The sequence below is a fragment of the Phymastichus coffea genome, unplaced genomic scaffold, assembly GCF_024137745.1.
Source record: "Phymastichus coffea isolate CEN01 unplaced genomic scaffold, Cenicafe_Pcof_1.1 PCOF00186, whole genome shotgun sequence".
Taxonomy (NCBI): Eukaryota; Metazoa; Arthropoda; class Insecta; order Hymenoptera; family Eulophidae; genus Phymastichus; species Phymastichus coffea.
In genome coordinates this window covers 251,798-269,076 of record NW_026706997.1, presented here as the reverse complement: position 1 = coordinate 269,076, position 17,279 = coordinate 251,798, and the positions used below count along the sequence as shown (strand labels likewise).

General features: G+C 36.9%; 5 protein-coding genes across 7 annotated transcripts; 4 read left to right on the top strand and 1 right to left on the bottom strand.

Moving 5' to 3' along the window:
• The first annotated feature begins 1,576 nt into the window (after positions 1-1,576).
• Positions 1,577-3,847, top strand: LOC131673625 (RNA-binding protein squid-like). Its single transcript, XM_058951750.1, has 4 exons — positions 1,577-1,903; positions 2,214-2,597; positions 2,846-3,176; positions 3,657-3,847. The coding sequence occupies exons 2-4, from the start codon at positions 2,247-2,249 to the stop codon at positions 3,830-3,832; spliced, it is 858 nt and encodes a 285-aa protein (XP_058807733.1). The 5' UTR covers positions 1,577-1,903; positions 2,214-2,246; the 3' UTR covers positions 3,833-3,847.
• Positions 3,848-6,670: 2,823 nt separating this feature from the next.
• LOC131673598 (cytochrome c oxidase subunit 6B1) lies at positions 6,671-10,375 on the top strand. Of its 2 annotated transcripts, none has more exons than XM_058951707.1 (3): positions 6,671-6,749; positions 9,624-9,716; positions 10,046-10,375. In XM_058951707.1, exons 2-3 carry the CDS (start codon positions 9,637-9,639, stop codon positions 10,212-10,214), a joined length of 249 nt encoding a protein of 82 aa, XP_058807690.1. In that variant the 5' UTR covers positions 6,671-6,749; positions 9,624-9,636; the 3' UTR covers positions 10,215-10,375. The 2 variants fall into 2 exon arrangements, with proteins under 2 accessions (XP_058807690.1, XP_058807691.1); XM_058951708.1 differs by lacking the exon at positions 6,671-6,749 and adding an exon at positions 6,753-6,839.
• On the top strand, positions 6,822-9,617 carry LOC131673597 (arginine/serine-rich coiled-coil protein 2-like). The gene is made up of 2 exons (XM_058951706.1): positions 6,822-6,959; positions 7,715-9,617. The coding sequence occupies exon 2, from the start codon at positions 7,765-7,767 to the stop codon at positions 8,584-8,586; it is 822 nt and encodes a 273-aa protein (XP_058807689.1). The 5' UTR covers positions 6,822-6,959; positions 7,715-7,764; the 3' UTR covers positions 8,587-9,617.
• Positions 10,376-10,699: 324 nt separating the features above from the next.
• Positions 10,700-12,276, top strand: LOC131673588 (U6 snRNA phosphodiesterase 1). 2 transcript variants are annotated; one of them, XM_058951686.1, is made up of 5 exons: positions 10,700-10,771; positions 10,855-10,924; positions 11,126-11,274; positions 11,358-11,692; positions 11,836-12,276. In XM_058951686.1, the coding sequence occupies exons 2-5, from the start codon at positions 10,908-10,910 to the stop codon at positions 12,022-12,024; spliced, it is 690 nt and encodes a 229-aa protein (XP_058807669.1). In that variant the 5' UTR covers positions 10,700-10,771; positions 10,855-10,907; the 3' UTR covers positions 12,025-12,276. The 2 variants fall into 2 exon arrangements, with proteins under 2 accessions (XP_058807669.1, XP_058807667.1); XM_058951684.1 differs by having other exon boundaries at positions 10,729-10,924; positions 11,836-12,273.
• Positions 12,277-12,334: 58 nt separating this feature from the next.
• LOC131673587 (tonsoku-like protein) lies at positions 12,335-17,145 on the bottom strand. The gene is made up of 10 exons (XM_058951683.1): positions 16,995-17,145; positions 16,477-16,909; positions 15,993-16,402; positions 15,198-15,917; positions 14,646-15,128; positions 14,214-14,563; positions 13,760-14,088; positions 13,443-13,675; positions 12,782-13,374; positions 12,335-12,706 (listed from the first exon to the last, which is right to left on the bottom strand). The coding sequence occupies exons 1-10, from the start codon at positions 17,005-17,007 to the stop codon at positions 12,338-12,340; spliced, it is 3,933 nt and encodes a 1,310-aa protein (XP_058807666.1). The 5' UTR covers positions 17,008-17,145; the 3' UTR covers positions 12,335-12,337.
• Positions 17,146-17,279: the final 134 nt, after the last annotated feature.

Genomic DNA, 17,279 nt, shown 5'->3' with positions numbered 1-17,279 from the left:
CGGCCGCGGTGATCAATAAACAACGCCGTGTGCGCTGTCCATTGACGCCCAGCGAGAGCGAGCGGTATCAAGCTCGCTGACCCAGTAAACAGAGCGTGACGACCGAGCGCGCTCCGAAGGCGGCTGGGCGCTTTGTTTCGGCCGCGACCCTGTAGCCGTCCGTCCGTGTCGAGCCAGCGGCCCGCGATCGCTTTGAAGAGGCAGTAGCAGGCTTCGGCGGCCGACGCGCGATCGATTGCTCATCGGCCCGCGCGAGCCGCGACGCTCGGCCGGAGTTCGCTGCGCGGCACGGGGCGACGGCTGCGGCCCTTGCGCGCGCGCGCGCCACGTTCGGGCCCTCGCGAGCTTGCCCACGGAGACGGCGTCGGGGCACACTGCCGACCACCAGCGGACCTCGCACACTACAGTCACGGCCAGCCAGCAGCGGACTCGACTGTGCGCCGACTGGCGGCACGCAGCTTTTCGCCCCTGTGCGCTCCGGCCGCTGCTTCGCTTTTACCCCTTCGTCCCGCCGCCTCCGCTGCCGCCGTCGCCGCCGTCACCGCCGCCGCTCCGCTCCACACGACGACGCGCGCACTCGCACTGCGATATGGGCTCTTCGGCGCCACCCTCCTTCCCTCTCCGCTAGCTGCCTCGCGGCCAGGCTCGATCGGCCTATATACCACCTGTCTTGCGATCCACGTCGCTTTTATTTGCCTTTCGCTCGTTCGCCAACAATCGCGTCCCCACAGTTCATTCCAACGTCTATTCTTTACGTAATTGGAACCATGCCGCCGTTCCGCCCGTTCAACGCAACTGCGATCTTCGCTCGTCGCAACGTACTTCCCGTAGAAATACACTCGAGTGAAGCTGCTGATTCGAATTCGAAATCGTTTGATTCTGCGAACGAAATTTAAATTTTAGTCACCTTTGCCACCCGACGTTCGTGGCACGCCAAAACCAAAGCTCATTGGCTACAGGTTGCGAAATGCGACAGTTTCAAAGTTTATTTTTCCGTTTCTGTATGTTGCTCTCATCTGCTGCGATCTATGTAGCTTGTGAACGTATAAATTCGAATTCAAAAGTTGGCGCTGCAATGCACTATTCGCTCTTATCGACCTCTCGGCCTCTTAGATTGATGAATACGCGGTGTGTAATCAAGCCTCGCCTGTTTCCCAATGCTTTTCTCAATTTGGTTCAGTCTACGAATTCATATCCACCCTCGCTCCTTCGACTCTTATACAGCCTTGAGCTTTCCCAGTCACGCCAATGATTCCGCTTCGTTTTTCGCTGAATAGGAAAAATCTCGCCGGCACATCCGGTCGTGGCCTGTGTAACCAATGATCGCCTGGGTCCATCGGAGTCAGCCAACGACAAACTACGTTTCGGCCAATGCAATATTGCGCGTGGGGAACGCACTTTGGTCGACCACGCGGTAAGCGTGTTGTCACTGATATGGTCATATTTCGAATGGCGAGCGTTGATATCGCGTGGATTGACGAGCATTAAACTGGTCGCGAAAACGGCGGTGATGCGGCGAAGCGAGGAACGCTTACGCGATTTCAGCCGGCGATCCGTGCCGGTGTGTGGGTGTGTACGTGACGTATGTGCGCTGCCCTTTTGTCTTCATACACTTGCGTCGGTTTTTCGCAGACGAACTTCCTCTTAATACCATTCTCTCTCTCTCTCTTTCTCTCTCTCTCTCTCTCACTCTGGGAAGAATCACAGCTTAGTTCTCTTTCTCTTCTCTATCTCACGCGCGCAACGGGCACAGCCGCGCCACCAGACAGAGACAGAGACAACGCAGGCCGCAGGCAGAGGAAGCCCCCGTCGACCAACAGCGCAGCGACGACGACGACGAGAGAAGCTCGCCGCCCGCTGATTTACGAGGGAGAGAGGGACGTAGAGATCAGCTAGCAAATAGGTATGTTCGCAATATCATCTTTGAAATCTCAGGAAGAGTTTTCCACAATGCAACTTAACGTACACTCGCTTCTCGCTTCCTCGATTTCGCACACGAGCAAATTCCGTTACGCTGCAATATGTCGGCTACTGGCCGAGGAAACACGCTCATTCTCCCCCCGATCGCTCTTTGGCGCCGCGCGCTGTCTCTCTCTCTCGCTCTCTCGCTCTCTCGCTCTCGCTCGCTCGCTCGCTCGCTCGCTTGCTCACGCTCAGGCGTGTGTGCTGATTTTTTCGTAAGGATAAACGAGTCTTGACTTTCGTGATTTTAGGCTTAAATTAACGAAACACAGAACGGTGTAAGCATGGCGGACCAGGACAATGCTCAGGGCCAAGAGAACGTGGAGATGAGCGGCGACGCCTCTGGTCAACAGCAGCAACAGCAACAGGAAGGAGGCCAGGAGAAGCAGCAGGCCACTGCTGGTATTCCCGGCAAGGACGACGAGCGGAAACTGTTCGTCGGCGGTCTCACTCGCAACACCACTGAAGCTGAGCTCAAAGAGTACTTCGGCAGGTACGGCGATATCGAGAGCGTCTCCATCAAAATGGACCCCTATACCGGCGTATCCAGGGGATTCGCCTTTATGGTATTTCAAAACCCCAAGTCCATCGACAAGCTACTCGCTTCTGGAGACCATTACATCAACAAGCGCAAGGTATCTAAATTTTATAATTTCTAAGCTCTCGTATCACTTTCAATTGAATAACCTCCTCGTTCTGATCACGTCATACCTGATTGTATTCTATTTTATTGGGCACGGCTCTATGATTATTGCTACTGTTGCATACACCCTGTTTGGCTATTCAATAGATGTTCTGCCAAAAAGCTATACATGGGTTGAAAGCTTAACTTCTCCTTTCACCATTGTCTGATTGATCCAGTAATTGGAAATTTGGATTTTAGGTTGATCCTAAGCGTGTGAGTAAGAAAGCTCAACATGGAAAGATCTTTGTTGGTGGCCTGACACCAGAGATTACGGATGAGGACATTAGGAACTACTTTAGCCAGCATGGTACTATTGTCGAAGTGCAGACTCCATTCGATAAGACGAAAAATCAACGCAGAAGCTATTGCTTCATAACGTTTGACTCCAAAGACGTTGTTTACAAGTTACTTAAGTCCCCCAAACAAACGATTAATGGCAAGGAAGTTGATGTCAAAAAAGTCAAAGTTAATCAAGACCAACGCCAAGGCTTCTGGGGACCACCGTACGCTGGCTACGGTTATGGTGGCGGTAAACTACCCTTTTATAATTACCAATTTCTGCCGATGTATTAAGAGAATACGCTTATGCTTGAATTGTTTCAATCATACTGAAAGTTCCTGATGTTATTGTAATCATGTTAAAAGCTCGGGAACTTTCACAATATTATTTATTTACATATTTGATTCTACACATGTTATTCAATACCTTTTTAACTTCTTTTCATACTTATACACACACATTTTTTTGTAATTTAAAAAATTACCCATAACAAAATTTTTTTTGTATTTATTTTTATAATTAATATAAATATGATTTATGTTTATTAATAAATACAAAAATTTACAAGACAATACTTTTGTGTTCATTAATTACAACACAATATACGAATTATTTTCAAATCACTCAAAGACCTATTCAAGTAGAAGCTTTTTTTGTTAAATTACATCATACTTTTTGCACATTTATATCAGCCTTTATTTATGGGAAATATCATTTTGGAAATTCTAGGGTATGGTTATATACCTGAATATGGTAACGGATACAGTGGATACGATGACATGTATGCCAATTATGACTATTCGGGATATGATGGCTATGAAAACATGGGTTATGCGATGCCTGGTGGTAAACCCAGGAATGGACCTCAAGGACCTCGTCAATTTCAAAGACACCAGCCATATTAAATGATATACTTCAAGGTATATTTTATATTCTTTTTATTGCTGACGCCTACTTTTTTCAATTTTTTTTTTGTTTTCTCTTTTTTATTTATTATTACATCAAACCAATAATATTTTTCCAGATTTTTGTATGAAAAATACAAACACGTCCTTGAGTAATTTCTGAATAGAGGCTTTTGTATTATTTACGAAAAGTAATAAAATTTTCAAAAACTTTATTTATGATTTTATTATTTATTACCACTTTTTTTCTTTTTATAAGTTTTCTCATTAATGAAATTGATACTCGAAAAGGCGTTTGCATTTTTCAAAAATTTACAAGTACTTTAATACATGATTTAAATTGAGTGATTGTTTTGGTCATTACATATATAAAAAAGATATACAATGTTTATGAAGAAAAACAATGTTAACCATATCTTTTCCTTTCCATGAAACGAAGAATAAAATTCACTAAGGTCGACAAGTTTATGTTGATCAACTCCAAAAATAAAAACAGCATCTCGGGGGACTGTTGGAAGGATTCTACTATGGATAAAGGTTCACTTCTTCTTTCGTTCTCCCATAATTTACTAAACACTTTGTGTACATTGAGTGCATGTAGACAACACAAATAGACGCATTACGAATTCAGTTACAAATCTCGGACCAGTTAGATATCTCGTCATCCATTTAATTTTCCTTATCGCTTATTTTGCTTAGTAATACAATGGAAACGCATAACAACAGAATATCTCAATTCAGTTTTGTTTGTTACAATTTAAATAGTTCAATTTGAGTGTTCATTTTAAGTATAATTCGTCAGAGGTTTTTATGGCCCTTTTTCTTTGATTTCTTTTTCTTGTTGTCCAGTACATATGCCTATGAACAGCTTAAAGTTATACATTACTTGCAACTTCTGGGTTTCATCGTAGGATTCGACAAAAACCTATTTGCCTTGATATTTTTTTTTCTTTAAATTTAAGAATTTCTTCTATAATTATAATAAAATATATGAATAATTAATTATAATTGCCTACTACAAAAAATTAGGTATTAGAGTGGAAACTGGAAAATGACAAATGTGTATAATTAAAACATGAAAATAGCTCGGTACACAGTGGAAACATAAGTGAAAAAATATTGTCATGGGTTGAGAAAATGAATCCAATCAGTACCATAATGAATCCATCAGTCCGATATACATAAGTACCCGACGTCGATCTGTTTATTCAATTTTTACTTTTCTATCGTTGAAACAACTACTTTTTAATCGATTTTCAACAACTGCATCGACGAAGTAATAAAATATTAAAAGCGTAACGATCATATAATGTGACTAAGAAAGAAGTGATGTTTTCTTGCTTCCGAATTTTTGCGTTTTGCAATTGTAAACGTACGCTGACAAAGACTGTTCTTTGCACTAAAGAAGACTGTTTTATTCACGTTAACAATCTTAGATCAGCTGAATATATGATAACGGATTCTAAGGAAATTATTAGGAATACAGAAAATGTTCAAATTTTTTGCATTGTCATTGTTTCAAATCATCTAAATTGATTGTTCCGCAAGTGTTGAATGAAAAATTCATTCAGTTATGTCAATGCGAAAAATTGTGAAATATTTGTTTAGCGGTTGTGCATAAGAGTCCTGAGTAAACGAACAATAAGCCTGAAAATCGACGTTGAAATGATTATTGAGCTAACTTTTATTATCCAGTTGCAGAATTATCCGACCACTTAACATTGAAGTGCCGTTGAAGTCTATTATCCGCGTGTGTAGGCTGTGTAATGTTGTTTATCACTAAGAGAGAGTAATTTGATACTACCGAGTATATCGTTGTACAATGATTTCACTGTAAAATTTTGAGAGTGCAGGCGGTATAGTCTTCTGCCGATGTTGTTACACTTTTTCACGTTTATTTCGCATGTGATCTTTATTAAGAAATAAGAATAAAATAAGAACTATTTTGTTCGAACTGTTATTCATTATCAATCAAATTAATTTGATAACTCGACTCCTTTCTTTTCTGTTGCGGCAAAATAAATCGTGTAATTCGATAAGGCCTGCATTTTCAAATTTTCACGTGCGAACATTCATAGTTGAAGAGAAAACAAAGCTAAGAATATATCTTATAAACTTCAACGTGCAATGTTCGTTCCGTTAGCGAGCGTAAAGATCAATTACGGGGGGGAGGTGATATGAAAAAAGAAACTATATATAGAAATAAAGAAAAAAAACATAACGATAGGATGGTTGAAAAGCCAAACCGATAGTGCTTTCGCAAATGAATTTTGTATACTGTGTATACACCATATTTCAATGCGAAACTATATAATGAATAACCGAGAGAAAGAGAGCGAGCGAGCGAGCGAGAGAGAATTGTGAATAATGTGAGGTGAGAGAGATAGAAAGCGCGATAGAGAAGTTAATTAATATGAACGTTTAAACGATTTTAAATAAGGGCCGTGAGATAGAAATAAAACAAATGAAACATTATATGAAGTTAAATGGAGGAGTTCGCTAAGAATATAAAGAAATGGGAAACAATAAAAGAAAATTTAATGAAACAAAATATTTTGTTACTATAATTGCTATTCGCTTGTTCGCCCATGACACAGTGTATATTTTAATTATAACAAATAAAAAAAATACACATTATCTCTAATACCATTTTTGACTTTTTTATTTATTTCTACCTCCCGATTGAATCGCTCTGTTTAATATCAAAGTGTTATTCACTTTGGTTTAATGTCAGTTTTGGAAGTGTCGATAAAATAGAATGGTTAAATACCTACAGGCACAGCAACCGAGAAAGTAAACGATCGATAGATAGTGTCGCCTTCTCCGGAGAGCCGACAACCATTTTTCAGTGACGTAACGGCTGACTGACTGTTGGGCCGCAGTAGCCATTTTGTTTTCATCGGGAGAGCAGAATAAGGTATCTTTAACATTCAACAAATTTCGAGCTTGTTTTTTATTGATTTTCGTTCTTCCCAATAATTTTCTACACGGGAGCTTAAGCATTTCGGTAAATCTTGAGAAAATCTCGCATTCACCCGTCGGCTTCAGTGTTCCAGTGATTTTTCTTGTCACGCTTCGCGCTCTTTGGTATTTTTTCACTTTGCAGAGACGAAAGAGAGGGAGATAGGTAATTTTTCCAAATAAAAAGGAAAAACTAGAAATTTTGTTTCTCTCTACCGTTCGTTTTGCTCGTTTTATTCTAACCTTAATCTCGAATTTTAATGGTAAATATAAGCGTTTGCATTTTACGGAATTCAGTTTGTTCTAAAGTTTCAAGTGGTACTTCATAGATGTTTCGTTGGGGTGCAACGTTCCTTCCGAACCATTCCTATTAATCCGTCACTTCAGCTTGTCATTTTATCGCGATAAGATGCTCTTGCTCACATTAAAAATTTTCCATCAGTTGGAATTGCTTGGCAAATTGCCCTGTATGCAATGACTGACATTTTTTAAACATGTAGATAATTTAAAGCACACCAACTACATAAATTGCTATGGAATGCGCGAAACATTCTTTGTTTGAGAAATCCATAAAAGTTCACAATGTTTGGTTGTTTGGTGCTATTGAACAATGCCAGTCAATGTAAATTTAAAGTGTTCCGTTAATACCGACTTTGTTCATTTAATAATGTTAATAAGAAAATGAAATATAAGTGATTCTCTCGCAAAATCAAGTTGTTTCTTGCGCAAATTTTGTACAAATGTTGATAATTTACAAATAAAAAATGAAATCAATTAAAAATTGAGTTTGTACGATTACTTGAGGCAAATTAAAGTAAAGCCTAATTGCCATTACATAAAACAATAATGAAAAAAATCAGTAACGGCAAAAAAATTGGAGTGAACTGTTAAACTCATAGAAGGCAGTTTCTATCCTTATAGGTCTGAGAGAGAGAGTCTGTCCAGTCGTGTGCGGAACTACCACCCACATCATGGACCAGGACTCAAGAGATTCTGCAGATTCCCTGGAGATGCCACCAGCACCATCACCTCCTAGACTAAGCTCTAGCGATGCATATTGTCGCAGAAGGTCACCAACGCCAGAAAGAAGATGGAAAAGACGCAGCAGCTCTAGATCCAGATCATCAAGTCGATCTAGATCATATAGGTGCTCCAGATCTCCAGAGCGTTCAAGAGATAGAGATTGGGAGAGGGACAGAGATAGGGATAGAGAGAGGGATAGGGAGCGTGGTAGGGATAGGTCAAAAAAGTATTCAAAACGAGAAAGAACAAAGTCTAGATCACGATCTATGTCAGGATCCAGATCAAAATCGAGGTCTAGATCGCGAGATAGAAAGCGCAGCCGCAGTAAAGAGAGAAGACGTGAAAAAGACAAGCCACCAAAGCCTGTCAGAGATAGTAAAAAAAGTCACAAAAACAGAGCTGGCAGTAGTTACAGTAACCTGTACACACCTGTAGTGGTACAACCTCAGTATCATGTACAACCAAACGCATTCAAAAATGATGGTAGTTTCATGGAAATGTTCAAAAAAATGCAAGAACAGAAAACAGTAGTGGAATCTCAACCATCAGCAATCACAGTTCTTGAGGAGAAACCAGCTGCACCACCTCCACTGATGGTTGGCAAGAGGCGAGGAGGTAGAATCTTAAAAACTGGGATGGTAGCCAAGCAGAAAACTGAAGCACCAGTAGAACAGCCTAAAGATGCTTGGTCACTTTACATGGCTGAAGTCAAGAAATATAGAGAAGTTTGTTGTCAGGAAGAAGACAACACAAGGCCACTGGTCAAATAATGTCATGTCCACTTGCACTTATGGAATTTTTATCGATTCTTGAATACTGATTTGTCTTTTACACACAAAGATAACAAAATTATTTGATATAAACTTAGATAGGACTTTGGAAACTTTTATTTTTTAAATTACTAGAAGCTTAATTAAAGGTATGCAATGTTTCTTAATTGGAGCTTTCAGAGATTGTTCAGAAATATTTATTTATTCAATTTCTTTTTTAGAGTATGATATTCATTTTCTGACATTCTAAATAAAATTATAAATAAAATTATAATATTACTTAGGGCATTATATACCTTTAATTAAGAAGTATTTGTAGTAGTGGGTAATGTGCTCTATGGTTGTCTGTAAAGTTTTTTTTATAGTCAAACTATGAAACTTGTACTAACTCTAACAAGTTTAGTTATAAATGAACAAGGAAGTGGAAAAGAAAGATAAACGTTTTTTATCAATGAACTTAATGAAGTTATTTTAGTTCTATGTTTCAACACAAATACTTGTTAAAGCTTTAATAACAAACAAATAGTAGATGAAAAGTTGACAAGTTTTATCTTAATCTTAGTAATAAATTAGTTTAATTAAATTTGGTTTTGCTGTACAAATATATGCTTATAGATTATTTACATAATAATACTATTACAGTGAAGATATTTTGTCATAGATATATTTTGTCAATAAATAATTAAAAATAATTTGGGAAATAAAAGGCTTTAAGGCACATTTGTTTGAATGAAAATTAATAAGACCAAACAATTGAAGTGCCAAAGCTTTTAACAAATTAAAATCACAATGAAGAGTAAATAAAAATAAGTTAAATTCTGTTTAACGAATTTGTTAATTATGCTATAATTACATATCATAATAGCTAAATAAAAAATAAGTTGATCATTTTCCTTTTTGTTAGTTAAGGATTAGTTAAGATATAAGCTAACAATTTGGCGCAAGTTGATTGAAAGCGAGAGAACACTTATGAATCACTTATGTTATGTGACTGAATTATAATGTACTACAATAAAAACAAATTTATTGTTAAATAGCTGAGCACTCAACATGCCTACTGCAAAAATTGAAGGTGTTAAGATGCAAACTGCTCCATACGATCCTAGGTTCCCAAACCAGAACCAGACTAGGTAATATATTGAAGTAATGTGTTGAAACACAAAATTTATAGATTTTTCAATTTAATTTAAATTGTTTTGAAATTGTGATTTAAAAATTATTAATTACATTCGAATGAACTAAAAAACTAGACAAATGAATTTCTTTTTCTCTTGTGCTTGCATGAAAATATTTAACTATTTTTGATTGATGTAGTAACAAAAGATTAACTTTGAAAAGTAAATACTGTACAGCTATCTTTTCCTCTTTTCTATTCCTTTTTGTCAAAATACTTTAATTGAAACTGTTATAAGTGATCTTTGGAAATTTATTCAATTACTTAATTGTTTATTGATTACAGGTACTGTTATCAGAGCTATGTTGATTTCCATCGCTGCAGTAAAGTGAAAGGTGAAAACTTTGAAGCTTGTCAATACTTCAAAAAGTGCTATATGTCCCTCTGCCCACAAGCCTGGGTAGAAAAATGGGATGAACAGATTTCTGAAAACAGATTCCCAGGCAACATCTAGAGGCTCTGACTTGTATACATAGGGTCTCAAAAGTTGAATTAGTATAATTGATCCATCGTTGCAACTACACAACGCAATGTTTGATTCTCAGATTTCTTCAACTTGTAAAATAAATACATTAATATATATTTACTGTATAAATAAACGAAATTGATGTAAACTATCATCTTCAGTACTTGATTTTTGTAAACAAGTCTATTATGTGCATATTCATTTTACATCATTTTATTAATAATTATGCAAGTTATAAATTAAGTAATAAATGTATGATAATTTAAAATAATTTTTACTTATTTCTGAATATAGTTATTCAATAATAGTAGAGTCTAAAATAAAAATTTTCTTTGAATAGTTTTACTATAAAAGTAATTAATCACGAAATTTAGTTTTATTAATTGCTACTTTTATACACCATTGTATTCATTACGATCTTGGTGTAATTCGAAGTCAATTAAATTCATGACGTCAGGTATCATCATAAAGCGCTTTGACATACGGTCGGTGGGGTGCTGATTAATTTGAGGTTATAGGTCTTTTCAAAATTGAAAGACGAAATGGTTCGTTTTGACTTCATATTAGCCTTATTTATAAAAAGACGTTATAATGTCAGCATTGAATTTAATACAACAATATTCATCAGATAGCGATGAAGACGATCAGAAATGTAATGAGGGAAAAGATTTACGAACGAATATGAAAAATAATAAAGTGTAAGAAAGGTTTTTAATAATTTCTTAACGAAGTACTCTCGAGTAGATATTTAATACATTACTAACTAAATATTATGAATGATCTTTTTATAATAAACCTATTTAATTATGTAATTACTATTTACAGAAACTAAAATTCTTTATTATTGTCATTATTTTTTTGACAATAATAGGCTGCTATTCATTTGTAATTATTTACAGCTTAAAGCTACCGCTACCAGAGTCTATCATATCTTGGAAAGGGGTAGTACATAATGAAGAAGTTATTGATGATCCTTCTAAACATGAAGGTAGAATTAGATCATTCAAACATGAACGAGGAAACTGGGCCACACTTGTTTACATAGATTGTGAGTTGGTTTATATTATATTTCTGTTTTGAAAAGCTTTTATATCTTTTATCAATGCTATCTTATAAACGCATTTCTCTTAGATATGCCCAATGAAGACCTGATACACTGGTTAGAAAACGTAATACTGCAAACTATTGGAAAAGGTAATTTTTTTGAAGAACTTCATGTGAGTCTTACTCGTACTTTGATATTAAAGTATCATTGGATTGATTCTTTTGTTGAGGCTGTTAAAAATGTTGCCACAACTCATCAAAGTTTTATTATGGAATTGAGTGACATAAAAGTATACTGCAATGAGGATAAAAGCAGGACTTTTATGGGAGTCACTGTTGATAGTGCAAACAATTCTTTAAAAGTCTTGAGCCAGATACTAGACAAACAACTAATAGCATATCGGTTACCAACTTTCTATGAGGTAAAATGCTTAAGAAATACATTTTTTATTGCTAACTTAATTACTTAAGCTTTTAATTTTTAATTGATAATTAAAAAAATTTTGAATTGTAAATGCATTTAAAAACATCTTAAAAGTAAGTAGAGCATCAATTTTGTTTTTAGGATGCATCACATCATTTAAGTTTTTGCTGGTTTTTGGGGAACCAAATTGAAACTTTAGAAACTTTTCTTCCTATCATCAAAAAGAGCTTCTATGAGTTTTTAATCAACTGTCCAGAACAACGATTTTCACACATTAGTAAAGTAAACTGTAAAATTGGTAATAAATTGTATAGCTGGAATTTAAAATAAATGACATTATTATTGTTCTAATTAAAATAATGCTTGTTTAAAAAAATATTCATAAAAATAAATGTTCCAGAAAATCTGAGAATTTCCATTTGTTCTGAATAGTTAATTAATCAAAAACAGAATTTACAAGAATAATTTAAAATAGCATCATCGAAATTAAAGGTTAATAAATATATTTTCGTTCGTATCTGACATTATCTGTTGATTGTCCCACTTGTACATATACATACGCTTAAAATAATACAGGATTATAAATAAAATATTAAAAAAATAACATTCCCTTCAAAAAGACTATAAAGTAAACGAATAAATATTATACAGGTTTGAATAAAACTAAACTATTTGGAAGTTTTTTAGTATACCCTTTACCTTCCCACAGTGACTGCCAAGCATCAATCACTTCTAGACTCATGTGCGCAAGCACAGTGCAAACTCGAGGATTCAAAATCTTCAAAGACGCTTTAGGTACAGTATCTATAAAACTGCAACCGCTGAGATCAATGCTCGTCATTGTTGGTTTCCTGGCTAATAGATTTTGTAAGGAAACTTCTGTGACGCGAATGTTGTTGCTTAAATTTATACTTAGTAGACTAGGTGTTTGCGTTATGATCATATCAACGATTAGATCCGTCGCTCCTATTCCACTCAAGTCCAAGTGCTCTAAGTATTCTAAAGTGAAGCCCTGAAACGATCGACCTTTTAATAATATATTTTATCATAACAAAATTATTAAAGGTGTCATTTTTGATACACTCACCAAACTTTTGTTGATAAATATTCTATTAATAACACTTGATTCAGGATCTATGGAGACTTTTTGCGTATTTGATATGTTTAAACTAATTAATTGCCTCTGTAACAAATTTACTATGCCTTGTCCTCCTATAGGATTCCAGGAAATGTCTAAATTCACTAGAGAATTACTGGAGTAGCGATCCGGAAAATCTGTCAAGTCGCAAGATCTTAATTTGAGTGTCTGTAATCTATCTAGTGGCTTGATCAGTTGATAAAGTCTTGTCAAACTTTTACTTCCTAACGGATTGTAATTGAGATCTAGAACTCGAAGTGTTGCCGGTAGCTTTTCAATCAATGAAAGACAGTTGAAACTTATATCGCAGCACTGGAGATGTAGTTCGCAGAGACTGGACAATTGAGCTATGGCGTAGTTCAAAAGATCAGCCGAGTAATAAAATGAATGTTTTGACATGCTTAAAATTTGCAAATTCTTTTGGTAATGCAAACACTTAACCAAGGGCTCGAGTTCGTCGTCTAAAAATTCTTTAGCATTCAAACGGAAAGCTAAAGTATTATCACAGATTCTCAGTGACTTCAGCATGGCTTCTGAAGGATCTGTATAATGTTCGTTTGTATTCTTATTATATGGAATCAAATCGTGGAAGAAACTAATTAATGCTTACCAATGTTAAAGTTTAGGCAGACTTTCTTGTATCTTTCAGCGATAGGAGGCAAATTAATATGAGTGATTTCTCCATGCAACTTCAATTTATTGCCATACCTTTTGATGGTATCCAGAATAGTGCCCGAGTTCAACGCTTCATCATCTAGATTCTTAAATTTGAGGCTAGGCTTGAAACCAGCTTTCGATTCAAATTTATCGCTGATCAGCATCTCAATGCATTCCAACGTTTGGCTATATATTCAATTTGCCAATGTCAAATTTTTAATGATTTCTTCACAAAATTGATTTGGTATGAACGAATTAAAAGATAAAAACCTCATATCTTCAGTATGAAGCTTCAGGTCAAACGATTCTCTGTCAACTTGAATTTCTAAATAGACAATTTGATCGCTTCCCTCCAGCGAATGTCTCATTTCCAGACTACTCTGAATATAATTAACCTCGGGAGACTTCGGGGCTGGCGGACGTAGAGGCGCTATAGAATTGTTTACTTTGACGAAACCTTGTTTGAGTAAATTTGTTTGTCGAGGTTTCTTGCTTTTTGGCCATTTTTCTACCTGACCGGTGGGGTCAACCATGTCTAAATTATTTACGCTGTCGTTGCTATCCTCGTTGATGTGGACGGATGCTAGTACTTGTTCATTCTGAAATTGATTTTGAATTATTCTGTGAACTATCATTCACCGATCTCTATGATTGAGTTCAATAATAATATTTCACGGTATGCGAGTCGTGGGTAATTAGATCACTGAAAAAAAATGACTCTCACCTTATTGGAGCTTACTTTAGGTCTCTTACTGCTATACTTATCAGCGTCGAAAGAGTCGTTTTTACTTTTACGTTTCGTGCTAACAGGTTGGACCGGAGGAAGACCATTATCGCCGAAGGGAGCCTTTTCTTTACCTCTCGTGAAGATGCCTAGATCGTCATCTAGCCATTCGTCATCGATTAGCATTTCCTCGCTATCTATTAACGGCGCCGTGATCTTCGGCTGTACAGCTGGTTTCTCAAGCAGATGAATTCGTCCTGGATGTTGCAAGTTGGCGATGGTCCGTTTGTAGTCCTCTCCTGCTGAAATTTTTTCAGGTCTCGAGGCGGTAACGTATTTCTCAATATTGACTGATGAAACAAAAAAAGGGGTGAATTTTACAAGAAGCTACCGTTTGTCGAAGCAAGTAATCGTTTGAAGTATTCAACTCACGGAGTCTCTCATCGATGGTTTCCTCCTCGCCTTCGGCAACGAGCGCCTGGAGCTTGCCGCTACCTCTTTTATTGCGTGCCTTATTTTGACACCTGACGGTAGTGAGCTCCTTCAAACGCTTTCTTATGTAAGCGTAGTCTTTGAGTTCATTAGCAGAGAGAACATCGACATTATTCCTCCACTGTTCGAGGCAATCGAGTGCTCGATCACCTTGACCGGTGAGAAGATCTGGGTTCGCACCACTGTCCAGCAGTATATGCACCACATCGATGTGTCCATTAGCAGCTGCATCGTGGAGGGGCGTAACACCTTCGCAAAGTGGACCACCAGGGTTGTTGACATTTGCGCCTGCTTTGACGAGCAGCCGAACTATATCAATGTGACCGTGATTCGATGCCTCATGCAAGGGTGTCCAACCACAATTGTCGTACACGTCGGTTGGATGGTTTTCTTCCAATAGCTTTTCAACGTTTTGCACGTTGCCTGTTGGGAATTGCCATAATTTGTAATAAAAAATATCTTGCTGTTAGTTTTTAAAAAGCTCTTCGTTACCTTTGATACACGCAACGTGTAGAGGAGTTTCTCCCTTCTCGTTTTTCTTTAGCTTGTACCTTAACGTCTTGGCGATATTCCTGGGATTGAATTTGGGCCGAGCAGGTTCCAGTTCCTCCTCGAGGTCCGACAGTTCGTCAAGATCGATGTCTACTCCCATATCGGGAGACTCTTCTTCCGCCACGTCATCCTCCTCGACGGGTTGACTCTCTGGCAAGCTATCCAGCCTTTCGTTCAACGATGTAATTTTTTGCAAATCCACATCGTCCATCGTTTCCAGATATTCCACATAATCTCTGACTACCAGTCGCTCGAGACTAAAATCTCCAGTTTTTATGGCTAGCGTCATAGCCCGTTCGAACATTCCACGGATCTCGCTATCGGCTGACTTGGCGTCGATGAGCAGGCGAGCAATAAAGAGAGCAGAATTGTACGCATCTTTAGGGTCCTTGTATAGTTCAAGTTCCCTCAGTGCATATGGGATTGCTTCCTTAAACTTGCCAGCATCTTTCAGAGTTTGAGCTAAGCTCGTTAGTGCTGCTGCTAGTCGTGAGCTGTCGGTCTTCTCGGCACACTCTAACATGTGCCTGTAGTTGTCTACAGCTATATCCAAGGCTTTCACTGACACTGCTACATCGCCCATTGTTTCATAGAGCTGCAATTTCCTCGATAAATCATCTTCTAATAGCAGTTTGTCTTCAGTCCTGCATAGCAATACCACTGCAAAGTAGTATATAATCAATACCCATACAAATTCATTTCATTCTACAGTAACATTAGTTAACTGAAATTTACCTTTTTTCAACAGTGCTATAACTTGTGGGACAACTGATTTTGCCAATTTTGTTTTATACAGAGAATATAAAAGTTTACGAGCTTCCATCCATTCACCTATCTTTAAAAGTAACTCAGCTTTAAAGTACTTTGCATCAGCTTTCAAAAAATTATCATCAATTTTGGCAGCATCATCCACATACTTGATTGCTAATTCTAAATTGCCTTGCTTCTCATAGTGACTGGCAAGTGCTAAATTTGTTCTGTGTAAATCTTCATATAATTTATGCTCTTTACACATTGCTTTTGCCTGTTTGATAAGTTGCAGAGAATTATCTATGTTCTTTTGATTTTCATATACTAGACCTAGATTGAGCAACAACCTTGCCCTCATCATCATTAATTCATTCTTATCTATCTTATGTTCTAATCTGAAAATAAATATTGGTTGTAATAAGATAAATTACTATTTGAATAATATCTCAAATGCATATATTATACTTACTTATCACATAATCTAATACTTTTTGATAATGCTTTTCTTGCCTGTCTTAATACTTCTTCTTTCTTTTCCTTCTCTGACTCTTTCACATAATTTTCAGCATCCATTAAATATGTTCTACCAAGTGTGGCATAAGCTCTTTGTTCTTCGACTAAATCTTCAAGATCTTGTGCTTTTTTCAAATATAAATTAATGTGACTAAGAGCTTCTTTGAAATTACCCTGATATGCCAGTACTTCCCCAATCATCCTGTGAGCATTGGCAATACTCAAATTATCGCCTAAATCTATAGATGCTTGCAGCTGACCTTGATATGCTTCAAGAGCATCATCATAATGTTTTCTGTCATAGTACAAATCACCAAGCTGTTTCTGAACATTTTTCAAAACTTTAAAGTTTGCATCTCTCTGAGCTTTACTTCGTTTTCTAAGTAAACCTTGGGTACAGAAAAATTCCTCACTTTTAAACAAATATTTCTAAAATAGATTTAATTTACTGAATGAATCTAAAAAACTACTTACTTTCTTCGTCCATGTTCAAATAAAAAGGGCTTATAACTACTCGTTAAAGCTTACAACCGACGTCTATTTACATTAATTGTTTCATTTATAAAAAATAATCATACACTTATCACCCCATATTTTATTAGCAATGGTAATCTCACATCTTATATTCCCGCGTAGCATCCAACATCAACATGTGACCCTAACCTCCTAATTTTCAAATAACCACGTGACCTGTAGAGTTTTCAAAAAACTTGCAATTCTTATAACTATTTAATATATTACCTATACTTACTGACAAAA

What these genes read in the sequence shown, in the direction of transcription:
- LOC131673625 (XM_058951750.1), top strand. Translation starts at nt 2,247, where the DNA reads ATGGCGGACCAGGACAATGCTCAGGGCCAAGAGAACGTGGAGATGAGC. An exon ending in ATTACATCAACAAGCGCAAG is followed by an intron (nt 2,598 to 2,845) that starts GTATCTAAATTT and finishes TTTGGATTTTAG; the next exon opens with GTTGATCCTAAGCGTGTGAG. An exon ending in TGGCTACGGTTATGGTGGCG is followed by an intron (nt 3,177 to 3,656) that starts GTAAACTACCCT and finishes TGGAAATTCTAG; the next exon opens with GGTATGGTTATATACCTGAA.
- LOC131673597 (XM_058951706.1), top strand. Translation starts at nt 7,765, where the DNA reads ATGGACCAGGACTCAAGAGATTCTGCAGATTCCCTGGAGATGCCACCA.
- LOC131673598 (XM_058951707.1), top strand. Translation starts at nt 9,637, where the DNA reads ATGCCTACTGCAAAAATTGAAGGTGTTAAGATGCAAACTGCTCCATAC. An exon ending in CCAAACCAGAACCAGACTAG is followed by an intron (nt 9,717 to 10,045) that starts GTAATATATTGA and finishes TATTGATTACAG; the next exon opens with GTACTGTTATCAGAGCTATG.
- LOC131673588 (XM_058951684.1), top strand. Translation starts at nt 10,818, where the DNA reads ATGTCAGCATTGAATTTAATACAACAATATTCATCAGATAGCGATGAA. An exon ending in CACACTTGTTTACATAGATT is followed by an intron (nt 11,275 to 11,357) that starts GTGAGTTGGTTT and finishes CATTTCTCTTAG; the next exon opens with ATATGCCCAATGAAGACCTG. An exon ending in GGTTACCAACTTTCTATGAG is followed by an intron (nt 11,693 to 11,835) that starts GTAAAATGCTTA and finishes TTTTGTTTTTAG; the next exon opens with GATGCATCACATCATTTAAG.
- LOC131673587 (XM_058951683.1), bottom strand. An exon ending in AACCATCGATGAGAGACTCC is followed by an intron (nt 14,564 to 14,645) that starts GTGAGTTGAATA and finishes TTGTTTCATCAG; the next exon opens with TCAATATTGAGAAATACGTT. An exon ending in CTGCCTAAACTTTAACATTG is followed by an intron (nt 13,375 to 13,442) that starts GTAAGCATTAAT and finishes AACATTATACAG; the next exon opens with ATCCTTCAGAAGCCATGCTG.